General features: G+C 39.2%; 1 protein-coding gene across 1 annotated transcript in view; it reads left to right on the top strand.

Moving 5' to 3' along the window:
• scfd1 (sec1 family domain containing 1) overlaps positions 1 to 14,122 on the top strand; it is a 110,577-nt gene extending 96,455 nt beyond the window's left edge. The window contains exons 22-25 of the mRNA XM_078407139.1: positions 1,295 to 1,328; positions 7,965 to 8,030; positions 11,001 to 11,069; positions 13,887 to 14,122. Of these exons, the coding sequence (XP_078263265.1) occupies positions 1,295 to 1,328; positions 7,965 to 8,030; positions 11,001 to 11,069; positions 13,887 to 13,913 (196 nt within the window). The 3' untranslated portion in view covers positions 13,914 to 14,122. The remainder of the gene's footprint in view (positions 1 to 1,294; positions 1,329 to 7,964; positions 8,031 to 11,000; positions 11,070 to 13,886) is intronic.
• Positions 14,123 to 14,822: the final 700 nt, after the last annotated feature.

The raw sequence follows: 14,822 nt of genomic DNA on the forward strand, positions 1-14,822 counted from the left end.
ATTATGCTAAATAAGTTTAATACATTATTAATCTTCAAAACATGTCAGTTATAGTGCAATTGCATTATTTTGTTCACTGGCAAATCAGTTTCAATATGAATTGTGCATTTACAATGTTAACTCTGGAACAGGTTATAAGCATCATTTTTTTCATTACTCAATATACACAAGAACAAGTGGATTTGGAAAGCCAAGTGTTGAATTACAGTATCATTTATCAAACTAACTTTTGAAGTGCGTTTGAACTTGTTTTTGGACAATACTCAGACTGTCTAAACTTTTCAAAATCATGAAAAGTTATGCATGTCATGTCACTTCAAAACATTAGATTGGGAATTGTTGTCGAGCAAAATGATTAGGAGTACAAGTTCATAGCTCCTTGAAAGTAGCGTTGCAGGTAGAGAGAGTGATGAAGAAAATTTTTGGCACCTTTGGCCTTCATCAGTCAAGGAATTGGATATAGAAGTTGGGACATTACGTTACACTTGCACAAGACGCTGGTGGGGCTGCACTTGGAGAATTGTGTTCAGTTTAGCTGAACCTGCCAAAGGAAAGATGCAATTAAGCTGGAAAAAGTGCTGAGAAGTTTGTTGCCAGGATTTGCAGGCCTAAGCTGTAGGGAGAGGGGCAGGCTAGAATTCTATTCCTTGGAGCACCGGAGGCTGCAGGGTAATCCTATAGAGGTGTATAAGCTCATGAGGGAAATACTTAGGGTGAATGCATGGTGTCTTTTTCCCAGGGTAGTGAAATCAAGAGGCCATAGGTTTAAGGTGAGCGGAGAAAGATTTAATAGGAACTTGAGGGGCATCTGTTTCACACAGTAGATGGTGGGTACATGGCACGAACTGCCAAAGGAAGTAGTTGAGGCAGGTATAATACCAACTTTCAAAAGAAATTTGGACTGATAGGAAGATAGGAAAGGTTGTAAATTTCCCCGGTGTGGAACGAATAAAGGAATATATTATTGAGGACAGGGGCCAAACATGGGTAAATGGGATTATATCAAATTCTAGGTAAATAATTTACAAACGCTCCCCCTTCCCCCCCCCCCCCCCCCCCCTCTCTTCCCTGTAACCTACCTGGGTTTTCACCCATTTCTCCTTGTTTATGCTTGCTTGCCAGTTATTGGACACAAAAAAAACTGACTGTTAAAAATATAGGTAAAGTTTCTTTTTAATATGTTATTTTTTTCTTACAAGAATATATCTTCAGTGCATTAATTTTCCATTGATGGATTGGTAGCACCATCAGCTTTCTAGCTTCAGTCTATAACTTTGTTTGCCTTTCTTTGCAGCTCTGTTCCAAGAAACAAAAATCCATTCCAAGAGGTTAGTATGTTACTCTCATAATTTGCAAACGCTAGACTACTTTCACAAACTGTCGTAATGAGTTCTGACATAAGAATAGTGGCTATCTGTCAGGATGGTTACAATTAGTAAGCTACTGGGACCTCATTGAAAATACTAAATTTAGATACACAAGTAGAAAGTCGTATCTAATGAATTTAGAAAAATGACATTTGTTTTATAGCTGCAATGAAATATAGTTGGGATATGTACATGTGCATTAATGGAACACAAGTCCCATACATTTTTGCTCATATTATATATTGCCTAAATGTTCCAAAGCACCCCAGTTTATTTTCATTTTGTTCTGATACTTATTATTGATTAAGGTTTCATTGGAACTTCATGCTTCAGTCTGTGGATGTATCACCAAATTGTATAGGTGTCAACATTTGGAGACTTTACATCGGAAGTATCCTCTAATTTTCTATAGCAGATATCCTGGAGCACTGTAAACAGAAATTAAGCCAACATTTGTCCCAGTTTCTATACCTATGTGTTTGATGGGGACAATTTGCTGCAAATTGTTTTGAGCATCTGATCAGGCAGTATTTTCCTGCACCTTTGATTTGTAGCTTAGGAAGGCCATGCCATTTTTTTTAGATCACCAGAAGGCAACAAAGTATATCTGAGTTTTTAAAGTTTCGGTTAGTGAAAGTTTAGGTGCCTTTTTTAAATGCACTCCCAATTCACAATGGCTTAGTTTAGTTTAGAGAAACAGTGTGGAAACCCATCATTCTGCCCATCAAGTCCACACCGACCAGCAATCACCCGTACACTAGTTCTATCATACACACGAAGGACAATTTGCAAAATGTTTCTTACACCAAAGAAATTGCAGAAATTTAACACCTGTGTCCAAATGCTTTGAAAACTTTTTAATTCCATCCATTGTACATTCTCCAGTAATCAATTTTCTTCCTGTTTCTGCAGTCATTTTTCTGTTCTATGCCCACTGTATTGTAAGAAGGTCATGAATAAGTAGAGTAGATTAGAATCACTTCCAGCAACCCAACTAATTCAACCTTCCATCCTTAATTATCTGGAGAAGGGATTTGACTTTAGTGTATTTGTAACAAGACTGTAGGCTTAAAAATTCATGTCATCAAGTAGTTGCACAATAATATTGGCGCCAAAATGATAACTTCAGTCACTTACAGTTCATATATCAATAACCCTTTTGAATTTTACATGATCTAATCGTTAGGCACCCCTCCCTGCTCCCTCTGGTTATTCAATTTCTGCTAAATTTCCTACTTTGTTTTAGGTAACTATTTTGAATTTGAATATCTGTGCAAATGTAAAACCTTTTAAATTTTGCTGAACCTGTGTCCATTATAAAATCCCATCCATACATTAATGTTTATCTATTTTATGACAAATATGATTAATATGGTGGTTCAAAAGCTGAACATGATGAAATCTATTGCACTTTGGAACACCAGAACAAAAACAGTTCATAGAATGAAATAATGCATTTCCTGTAATATTTGCTCAGTTGGGACATGTAAGACATCCATAAGAGCTGCAAGGAGCTTTCAACACTTGAAAATTCTTTTACTCTTTGAATCATCTCAAGCCAAAGAAAGCAGTGGAGAAAGTGCATAAATGGTCAGTGATGTAATTGCTTCAAAATAGCTGCGAGCCACAATATAGTTTATCACTCTTAGGACAGTGAAAACTAAAGATGGACTTAATGGAAAGAACGAGCTTGTGTTTCCAACCCTCTAATCAGAAAACTAATCAGAAATTTAGTTTTAAAACTAAACTTGAGTATTCTATGTAGTTCCCAATGGGTAGAGTTCGATCCTTTGCACAATGCTGACCAAAACTGAACCATTAGTTGGAACTGACGGATGATCTCCATTGACTGGTCCTTTACCTCTGGTCTGTTGATGAATTGACAGAGATTCATCAGCAGCAACCTTGCACCCTCTTACAGTCTCGTAATGGTGTACGTCACAGGACAATAACCCTGAACAGACCAAAGTTAAAATACAAGGTTGGACCATCCTTATCGTGAGCCATTGCTTAGATTGGTTGTCCATGATGCATGCTCGCCTACTTTTTTTTGATGACAAAGAAGGTTGGACCCTCCACACAGCTGTCAAGGCAATGTTTCCCCAAGCCCAGTCCGTGAACACCCAGACAGAAACTGTCTGAAAATATCTCTGATAATTAGAAACATTAAAAACTGTTCACAGTGGCGTAGCTGTTGAACAGCTGCTAACAGTGAGTATGCTAACATATGATAAGCGTTTGACAGCACTGGGACTCTACTCGCTGGAGATTAGAAGGATGAGGGGAGACCTCATTGAAGGTTACTGAATAGTGAAAGGCCTGGGTAGAGTGGATGTGGAAAGGATGTTTTTATTAGTGGGTGAGTATAGTGGGCGAGTATACAGCGCCAGAGACCCGGGTTCAATCCTGAGTACGGGTGCTGTCTGTACGGCGTTTGCACATTCTCCCTCTGTCCGCATAGGTTTTCTCCGGGTGCTCCGGTTTCCTGCCACACTGCAAAGATGCACATGTTTGTAGGTTAATGGCTTTGATAAAATTGTCTCTAGTATGTAGGGTATTACTAGTGAATGGGGCATAGACTCAGTGGACCAAAGAGCCTGTTTCCACCCTGTATCTCTAAAGATTCAAAATTCTTACATTTTTAAAATCCCTCTAAATAATTAAAATGAAATAGCTGGAGCATTTAGAGAAGCATAGAGTCATGTAGTACGGAAACAGGCCCTCTGGCTTAAATAGCCCATGCCGTCCAAGATGCCCCATCTACACTAGTCTGACATGCCCGCATTTGCCCGATATCCCTCTTAACCTTTCCTATCCATATACCTGCCTAAATGTCTTTTGAATCTTGTTTTATTTACCTGCATCAATTACTACCTCCTTGCAGCTCGTTCCATATACCCACCACCCTCTGTTCAAAAGATTGCCCCTTAGGTTCTTATTCCCTTACACCTTAAACCAAGGTGCCCTGGTTCTTGATTCCCCTACTCTGGATAAGAGACTCTGTATATTAACCCTATCACCCCATTCACCCTAACTATTGCTTATCATCAGTCACGAGTTCCATTGGAGTCCAGAGCATCCCCTCAACACTTGAATGCTGTTAGGATCAACAGTGAATCTAATGATAGTGAACAGTCACCTGCTCTTCCCACTGGCCTCCAGCTGGTCTGGAATACAGAATGAAGTTCGAAACCTACTAAGGCCTGTTAGCTTAGTTGCATCCGTTGTAAAAACCAACTACTTTTCCAATTGTTATGCAAACCCTATCGGATAGCCCCATACCAGAGTTTTGATTTGCTAGGAGAATCATAACATAATACTTGCGTTCTAAGCGTAATAAGTCATTATATCTTAAAGTTGCTCCTTTGTCCTTTTTTTGATGATATCTTGAAAATTATGATGCATTTATCCTTTGTTTAGTTTAGATTAGAGATACTGCGTGGAAACAGGCCCTTTACCCCCCTCCCACCCCAAGGAGTCAATGACGACCAACGATCACCCAGACACTAGATCTATCCTAAATCCTAGGGACAATTTTACAGAAGGCAATTAACCTACAACCTACAAGCATGCACGTCTTTGGGATGTGGGAGGAAATCAGAGCACTCGGAGAAAACCCGGCAGTCACAGGGAGAACATACTAACTCCGTACAGACAGCACCCGTAGTCAGGATTGAACCTGGGTCTCTGGCGCTGTAAGACAGAAACTCTACCGCTGCATCACTTTGCCACCTTTGTCTTACAATTAAAATCTATAAGGTTACACAATGTGATTGGTTGCTAATAATTCAGAAACCATTATATAAACAATCTTGCACCTTTTTTCAGTGAACTAAATTTGTGTTTTAGCTCACTATCAAATCTAATCAAATTTAATTGTTGCATTTTACATTGTGTATTTGGGGGGTTTTTCAACTAAAGAAAGCTTTAGAATTGTGTTTGAGATAAAAATCCTTTGTAGCTTTACGTAGCCAGGGAGATAAAACTCTGTTGTTACATACTGAATAGTTATTTACACCCATTGTCCTAATCTGCAATTATTAATTCAGAGATTATTATCATACAGAGATTCATGTGTTATCTGAGTTCACCTGCTACAATTAGTTTGAGTGCAGTTTACCCTGGTACCACTTTTAATTATATTGCCATGATAAAGCACAAGGTTTAAAGCAAAAAAGAGCCTGATTAAGATGTCAAGTAAAGTGACACTGTGGCGCTGCTAGTTGAGCTGCTACCTCACAGCACCTGAGACCCCAGTTCGATTCCAACCTTGGATGCTGTCTGTGTGAAGTTTGCACGTTCTCCATGTGACCATGTAGGGGTTTTTCCAGGTGCTCCAGTTTCCTTGCATGTCCTGAAGACATGCATTTTGTAGGATAACTGGCATTTGTAAATTGCTCCCAGTTTGTAGCGAGTAGATGAGAAAGTGGGGCAATGTAGAACTAGTGTGAACAGGTGATCGATGGTCAGCGTGGATTTGGTGGGTCATAGGGCTTCTTTCCATGCTGTGTCTCTAAACTAAAGTAATAGTCCCATCAAATTTGTTTTATTTTTTAATGAAATTTTTTAATTAAAATTAACATTAAAAATTCCCAAGTGGCCTCATAGCTAAAAGCACTGTTTGCCAAAGCACAAGATCAAAATCTCCCAGCTTTAAATCTGTGTCAAGCCCACAGAGGTCTGTGGGGAGTTTTAAAAGTCTGCTATTGACCTTAACATCTATGAGTGAGGAAGGGGACAAATCAGTGTGGTGCAGCTGTTGGTGGTGGTCCACTTATCTTCTGATCATGTTCCTGTGTATAAACGTTGATTAAAAACAGATCTACATTAATCTTGCTGGTCGCATTGCCTGTCAACAGGCCCCGTTTACCGTAATTACCCTAAAATCGACCTTTTGGAGACAGCCATGAGCATCCCAAGGACTCGGCAAGAATCAGAAGGGAAAACATTGGGTGGGCGAATTTAACAAACATTTCAAGAGGAAATAATAGCTGTTTATCTATTTCACAATAACCAAAATTGCAACTTTAAAAGATAATAAACACTTTCCACTCCAATTCTGATCCCATTCCAATTCTGATCATTCAAACCAGAATACGTTTGCCTGTCATGCAAAGTGCTTTCGTAATGATTTTTCATTAGATGACTTTGGAGAAACAGTGCAGAAACGGGCCCCTCAGCCCACCGATCCACGTCAACCAGCGATCACCCCGGGCACTGGCACTATCCTACACACTAGGAACAAATTTACAACTTACTGAAGCCAATTAACCTACAAACGTATACGTCTTTGTATTGTGGGAGAAAACCTGAGCAGCCGGAGAAACCCCACTCTGTCACAGGGAGAACGTACAAACTCCGTACAGAAAGCACCGTAGTGAGGATGGAACCTGGATCTCTGGCACTGTAAGACAGCAACTCTACTGCTGTGCCACAGTGCTAATCTTTAAGAAAAACAGTGGAGAAAATAACTCACCATTATAGAACTAATACCATAAGGATTCTATAATCAAATATATTTCCAAGTTTGCACAGATGTTATCTAGTTTTATCATGTAACTACATCAAAGCAATTGGGGATAGTTGTTGCTAATTGTGTGGTACTCCAAAATGGTTTTCATATGTTATATTTAAGCAATAGAAATAATTGAATTAGTTTAAAATAAACCAGAGGTTGATGGGAGATCAGATAGAAGTATACAGTATAAAATTATGAGAGGCATAGGTACAGTCAGATCATTTTGCAAGGGTGGAAATGTCAAAGACTAGAGGAGAGAGCTTTAAAGTGAAAGGGGCAAAGTTTAAAGGATATGTGCGGGGCAAGCTTTTTCTTTAATACAGAAGATGGTGAGAACATGCAGCCTTGTGGATATGCAGAGAATTAGGTATATGGATCATGTGCAGGCAGATGAGATTGGTTCATTTTAGTATCATGTTTGGCGCAGACATTGTGGGCCGAAGGGACTGTTCCTGTGCTGTACCTTCACACGTTCTAAAAACAGAAAATGCTGGAAATACTCAAATCAAATCAAAGTTAACCTTTCAGGTTTGGCAGAACTGTTTTGGTCAATGCCTTAATAACCACAAGAAGTGAAAGATACCACTGGTGGTGAACGAGGCAAGAGAGACAGATGGAATCCTGTCAGGCAGCAGAGTAGAACTCCAGGTTAATCATTCCTGGAAGAGAAAATAGTTTAGTTTATTATCACATGTACTGAGGTACAGTGAAAAGCATTTTTGTGTGCTGCAGCAATGAATTCAGCAAGTAATTGAAAATTAAAATAATACTGCAAATGCTGGAAATTTAAAACAACAAAATCCGCAGGTCAGGCCACATCTGTGGGAAAACAAACAGTTAATGTTTCAGGTCAAAGACCCTTCAGCAGGGCAGCCTCACCTCCCTTGTCTTCACCCTCGATGTGTCTTTCCTTTCTTGTTTTTTATTATTGTATTAGCTGGTTTCTCTTCATATTCATCTTGATCTTCACATAACCTTTAGCAATCAGTTTTAAACTGTTTGTAGGATAAAAGGGACTAACAGTTAAATAAGTGCTGTGTTAAAGCCCAAGAGAGAATTACATTGTGTTTATTTTCTAGGCCATTGTGTTTATTGTTGGTGGTGGAAATTATATTGAATATCAAAACCTTGTTGACTACACAAAGGTAAGACAATATTTAATATGAAATACTTAAGGATTTTTCACGAAGGGAGGGCCATTATCTTTTCTATGCTAACGGTCCTCAACAAAATCATGGGCAGTTAAAGTTCCACTTAACTGGAAAAGTAAACTTATAGCTGCTTATTGATAAGTAAAGTAAAATAAACTTGGGAATTAGTGGAGCTGTTTATCCCATAATAGTAACTTGAAAACTAAATACAGGAAAGACAGTTGAGTTCGTAAATGGGAATTACTCACCCATAGTACCCATCATTGTTTTAATCATAGTCCTGAGTTGGAAATGCGTCAACTTTCTATCATCATTGCTGAGTTTAAGATCAATTCCTCCCTCCACAACATTGTGGGTCTACCTTCACCAGAGGAGTGAGACCAAATCAAGATAATAGCTCATCACCCTTCGTAAGGGTGTTAAGGATCAGATAATAAATCAAGAGATTCAAGAGTCAAGAATGTTTTATTGTCACATGTTCCAAACAGAGCAATTAACTCCTTACATGTAGCAGTAGCACAACAGATTTGTAGGTGCTACTCAATAGATGATATAATAAACGAACAAAAATAAACAAGAAGTTCAATAAATTAAAAAAAACAATAGAGTGCAAAACCAAAACAAAGACCAAAATCCCTACTGCAACCTAGGCAGTTTGAAGTGTAGTTGAAATTCATAGTGTTCAATAACCTGATGGTTGTTGGGAAGAAGCTGTTCCTGAATGTGGACATTCAGACTCTTATATCTTACTTCCTAATTGCAGGAGTGAAATGAGAGTGTGAGTGAAATGAGAACATTTTAAAGATTTGTTACTTTCTTCCCTTCTCTTGATTATGCTGTTGCTTAATCTGTGCTTGGCACCACCTAATGGAATTGTTGGTTCAAGATGAAATTGGTGGAGGATCATAGATTTGAACTTGCAACTTTAGAGTTTACTTTAAACTTTGGACAGGCCCTTCAGCCCACCGAATCCGCACCGACCAGCGATCACCCCATACACTAGCACTATCCAAAATACACGAGGGACAATTTACAATTTTACCGAAGCCAATTAACCTACAAACCCACATGTCTTTGGAATGTGGGAGAAAACCGGAGCACCCGGAGAAAACCCATGCCATCACAGGGAGAACGTACAAACTCCATATAGACAGCACCTGTAGTCGGGATTGATCACTGGCACTGTAAGGCAGCAACTCCCCCGTGCCGCCAACTTGATGAATGATTTTCAGAAAGTTCAACATCTCATCCATCCTGCAGTTATAGCTGGCATTTATAATTTTCCTTTTCTTCTCAAAGCATGATTTTATTGTTTGCTTTGTGCCCTGTGCCATAAAGTTGTATCTTGCAGCGTAGAAACAAGGCACTCAGACAGAAATGTTCGAGGATAAATCCAGGTTTAATAAGATATGAAGGAAAATTTTCAGAACTAAAGATGTACAGGTTTGTAGGTTAATTGGCTGGGTAAATGTAAAATATTGTCCCTAGTGGGTGTAGGATAGTGTTAATGTACAGGGATCGCTGGGCGGCACGGACTTGGTGGGCCGAAAAGGCCTGTTTCCGCGCTATATATATATGATATGATATATGATGATATGTGTGAGAAAGATTATATTTTAAAAGCTCTTAAGGCAAGGCAAATGTAGAACCAGGTTCATTTGAACCATGGTTATAAAACAAAGGTACATCAATGGGAAATTAACTAGCCTTGAGCAATTAAATTGTTTGTTTTTTCCTTTGCAATAAAAACATAAAGCAAAAGCAATAAAAGATGAGAAATTGCTTGTTTAAAAATGATTCTAAACCTGCATAAAAATAAGGATCTTGTGTGTTAAATAAGAACATGAAATAAGAACTGCATCAATTGAAGCAATATTGAAATCCAAGTTTTAATGTTATGTTGATATCTTGAGGAAGAAAAGGAACACAAATAAAATATATTATTTAACAAGAAGAGTGATCAAATTGGAGATTTTTTTTTTTTTAGAAAGCTAAACACAAAAGAGGGGTGAAACACGAGAGGGAGTTGAACATAACTACATTAGAACAACATAAGCTATTAGGAGGACACAAAGTGCTGGATTAACTCAGTGGGTCAGGTAGCATTGTGGAGAACATGTATTATCTCAAGATAATAGGAGTTGGAGTAGACAATTCAGGCCCTCAAACCTGCTCTGACATTCAATATGATAGTGGCTAATCTGCCCCAACCTTCATCTGTTTTTTTATATCTGTTGCTCATAGCCCTCAATTTCCTGATATTTCAAAAATGTATCTAGTGCCATTGACTGGGATAGAGAATTCCAGAAGCTCCTACTCGCCTCAGTTTTAAATTAAAATGCTTGTGATTATGTCCTCTCATTTAAGATTCTCCCATTAGTGGGATCATCTCATCATCTATCCCGTCATAACAATAAAGGATCCTGTGTGTTAATGTGATCATTATCCCCCTACCTCCTCCCCATTCTTCCACACTCCAAAGAATATTGTTGCCTAGTCTTGTGCTGAGGAGCCCGATTCCATGCTATATGACACTAATGTAGATCTAATTTCTTAAGCAGTTTGTGATAGGACAACCTTGATACTCAATATTGCACGTGAACTCTGCACCCATTTGATCTGTGAGGTCCAGCATTGCCCTATCTCAATGTCAACTTACATCATAGCATCTTTAGGGGGATATGGACTTCATTAAGTGTGCTTTATATATGAGGCAAAAGCAACTAATTATGCATAGAAGTACAGAAAGAACATTTAATGGTCTAGCATAATGTGCAAGATATGAAGAATTTCTTATTGTCAAAAGAATACAATTGAAAGGGTATTATTGTTGAAGCACTCATATCTTATGTTCACACAATCAGTTTAGCTGGGATTTTCCTCAGGTTCTCAGTCATGGCCTCATTTCAGATGTCCCATGTATTATATTGCAGAATAAATGCAATTTCTTTCATTTTTATTCAGAATAAACCAGGTAAACACGTATTATATGGCTGCAGTGAGCTCTTCAATGCTGGGCAGTTCCTCAAACAGGTACTGTACTTTTATTTGTTGCAACTGTTTTTTTCCTTAATTGAACAAGCAGCATGGATGTAAACATTTCTGATTCTAAATTTATTATCAGTCAATAAATTAACCTCTCTGTATTAATGTATGATTACAGAAAATGCACTCCGGAGTAATTATTTTCTGCATTTTGGGCTCAGTTAAATTTGTTGTTCAAGTGCTTGGTGAAAGATATTCTCTTTTGGAATTAGTTGATCATTCCATGGAACTTAGTAGAGATGTTATCTTGTAGCCCTGACTTAATATGGTTGTATGATAATTGGGCAATGTCTGAAACAAGAGAATCAAAAATAAGCAACTCCAACACTTGTTATGAAATGGAAACCTTCAGTCAGAGATGAACGGGCCAAAATTGTGTCACCTAACATGGCCCGTATACTGTGGAAACAAGAAACTGGAGATGCTGGCTTATACCAAAGATAGATGCAAAGTGCTGGAGTAACTCAGTGTGTGGGGCAGCATCTCTGGAGAAAAAGGATGGGTGACATTTTGGGTCAGAACCCTTCTTCAGACTGAAAGTAGGGGGTAGGCAAGGAGGCAGGGTGTTGAAGAGCTGGAGGCGAGAAAAGACCAGGGCCAATCAAGGCCAGCCACATATGACCTCGGGCAGGGTGGTGCCTGGTAAGCCCATTGTTGGCCAGGGAAGGTGTGATCTCAAGAGAGACAACATGGAGAACTGTGGAACTGATAAAACGACCAGGGTGGAGGAAGGTGGCAAGGGGGAATGAGAGTGTAAGTAGAAGTTACTTAAAATTAGAGGTCAATATTCATTCCGCTTGGTTGTAAGCCACCCAAGGGAAATATGAGGTGTTGTTCCTCGCTATGGCAGCGGAGGTGGTCCAGGACAGAAAGGTCAGAATGGGAAGTTGAAATGCTTGGTAACTAGGAGATTCTGTAGGCCTAGGCGGACCAAGTATGAGTGTTCAGCAAAACGGTTGCCGAGTCTAAGTTTGGTTTCACCGATGTACAGGCCCATACACTGTACAGGTCCACAAATATAGGTGTCTACAAGCAGAACAAACTTCTATTGTCAGAAATTATTTCAACCATTGGAGTGTTTTCTTTGTTTTGCTGATCATTTTGCACAACTTAATTAGTTTAGTTTATTGTCAAGTGTACTGAGATACTGTGGAAAGCTTTTGTTATGTGCTATCTAGTCAGCAGAAAGACAATACATGATTGCAATCGAGCCGTTTATAGTGTCTCGAAACATGATGAGGGAATAACGTTTAGTGCAAGGTAAAGCCAGCAAAGTCCGATCAAGGATAGTCCGAGGGGCACCAATGAGGTAGACAGTAGTTCAGGACTACATGATACCTTAGGTAGAAACAAGGAACAGCAGATGCTGGGTTACACAAAAGGTCACAAAGTGCTGAAGTAACTCAGTGGGTCAGGCAGCATCTCTGGAGGACATGAATAGGCGACATTTCAGGTCAGGTTCGGTCTGAAGAAGAGACCCAATGTGAAACGTGGGTCTAAAGAAGGGACCTGATCCAAAACATGATCCTAAAGAAAGATCCCGACCCAAAATGTAATGTATTCATGTTCTCCAGATATGCTGCCTGACTCGCTGAGTTACTCCAGAACTGCATCCTTTTACATGGTACCTTTATGTTCAGTTCCTTGACACTGCAAATACTGCCAGGTGCACAGAGGAAAAGATTCGAGGATGTCCCCAAAACCTCCTTGAGTGAGTGTAACATTCTCACAGACCTATGGAAATACCTGCTCAGGAATACCTCTCAAAAAGAAGAAAAAGCACTCAGGATAACATTGAGAATCTAGAGTCAATTTGCAGAAAAGGCGGTAGCTCACTGTAAGCTGAAGGAGTGCATTTTCTACTCAACCTGTTGCAGAGCCTGTGGGTGCCACACTGGCCTCAACCACCTCAGAACTCTCAGAAATGGTAGAAGCAAGTTATTCTTGATCCCAAGGGACTGCCTGAGGAGAGGAGGTCTGATGTACAATTCTTAAGCATTAATGCTGTGTGGTTTACCAGAACCCATAGCCTTTGCTCTGCTTTATTCCTATTGTCACATGAAGAAAATTGAATTGCATGGAAACTGGTTTATGATATATTTGGAGGTAGGCTGATATTATTCAAATCACGTTTATCTTTAAGTTTTGCTTTTGTTCCAAGTTCTGCTATAATTGAGAGTGAAGATACCTATATACAAATGTTCCCAATTTAACTTTGTTTGGGGATACGGCGTGGAAACAGGCCCTTCGGCCCTCCGAGTCTGCGCTGACCAGTGATCACTCATACACTATTTCTATCCTACACACTAGGGACAATTTACAAAAGTCAATTAACCTACAAACCTGCTCTTATCTTTAGAGTGTGGGAGGAAACCAGAACAACCAGAGAAAACCCACGCAGTCATAGGGAGAACATGCAAACTCCACACACAGACAACACCCATAGACAGGTTGAACCCGGGTCTCTGGCGCTGAAAGGTAGCGACTCTACTGTTGTGCCACTCTGCCGCCTGTTGTCCCATTATTCGCCACCATTCTCAGCATATGAGCTATAGATTTTAGGTCATTCTATTAATTGGAGCACCAAGGCACATTCCTTGTATGTGTACATATTGGCCAATAAACTTATTCAATTCAATTCAATTGCGGAATTACTTATTGCTGTCTTTTACCTTGCCCCTTTCGATGTTCAGCAACCATAGCCGTTCATTGGGATGGTCATTGACTCATCGGTATACCTAGAAATGCTCCTACCATGCCTGTCGACGTCTATTATCTAACTAACATTTTTTTTGTGTTCTTCAGTTATCACAACTTGGATCACAGAGTTAAGAATCACTATTGTTCCTCTCTGGACATCTTCGTTGAAAGGTGGGGAGATTACAGGCGGCAAATTTTAATGCAGCAATGTCATGTCACACTTTATTTACATTATTACTTATGCTTTATAAACCTGTAATTCCACTTATTTGATAATTCTTGATGCAATTGGATATGATTTGTCATTTTTAATACCAAACTGTATATCATGCAACTGTACAAATAGTTGAAATAAATTTGAAAATAGAAATCTCTAGAGTCAGTATTTCTAATTAATATTATAACTACAGTGATTTGTATATCTATTTTAATTTATTGATCTGTTCTACCAATTCCAACATTTATGATCTTTGTAAAATGGCAGAATGTAGGCAATAATGTGTAATAGGGAGGGAAATCTTGCCTTGGACATTTCACTTCATAGTCATACTCCTAATGGTCTTCCTTAATGAAAATAAACTGAATCTGAAACTCTTAATTGATAGTGGGCCTCCTTCACTGTCAGAGTGAGGCCAAACACAAATTGGAAGAACACCTGGGAAGCTTACAGCCCAGCAGTATGAATATTGATTTCTCATACTTCATGTAACCCTTGCATCTCCTCTCTCTCCATCCCTCCCCCACCCTAGTTGTGGTCCTAGATTTATTGTCATCCTGCTGAGTTTCACTGTTTTGTATCACTTGTTATCACCTTCTCTACAGCCAACAATAGACCATTGTGGGCTCCACCTTTCATTGATCATCGTTGCTGGTTTTGATTTGTCCTTATGTCATACCGTTCATTCATTTTTTTTCTATGAATCTTTTCATATCTATCGTTTCCCTCTCCCCTGACTCCCAGTCTGAAGAAGAGTCTCGACCCAAAATGTCACCTATTCCTTTTCTCCTAAGATGCTGACTGACCCGCTGATTTACTCCAGT

The sequence above is a fragment of the Rhinoraja longicauda genome, chromosome 10 (genome assembly GCF_053455715.1).
Source record: "Rhinoraja longicauda isolate Sanriku21f chromosome 10, sRhiLon1.1, whole genome shotgun sequence".
Taxonomy (NCBI): Eukaryota; Metazoa; Chordata; class Chondrichthyes; order Rajiformes; family Arhynchobatidae; genus Rhinoraja; species Rhinoraja longicauda.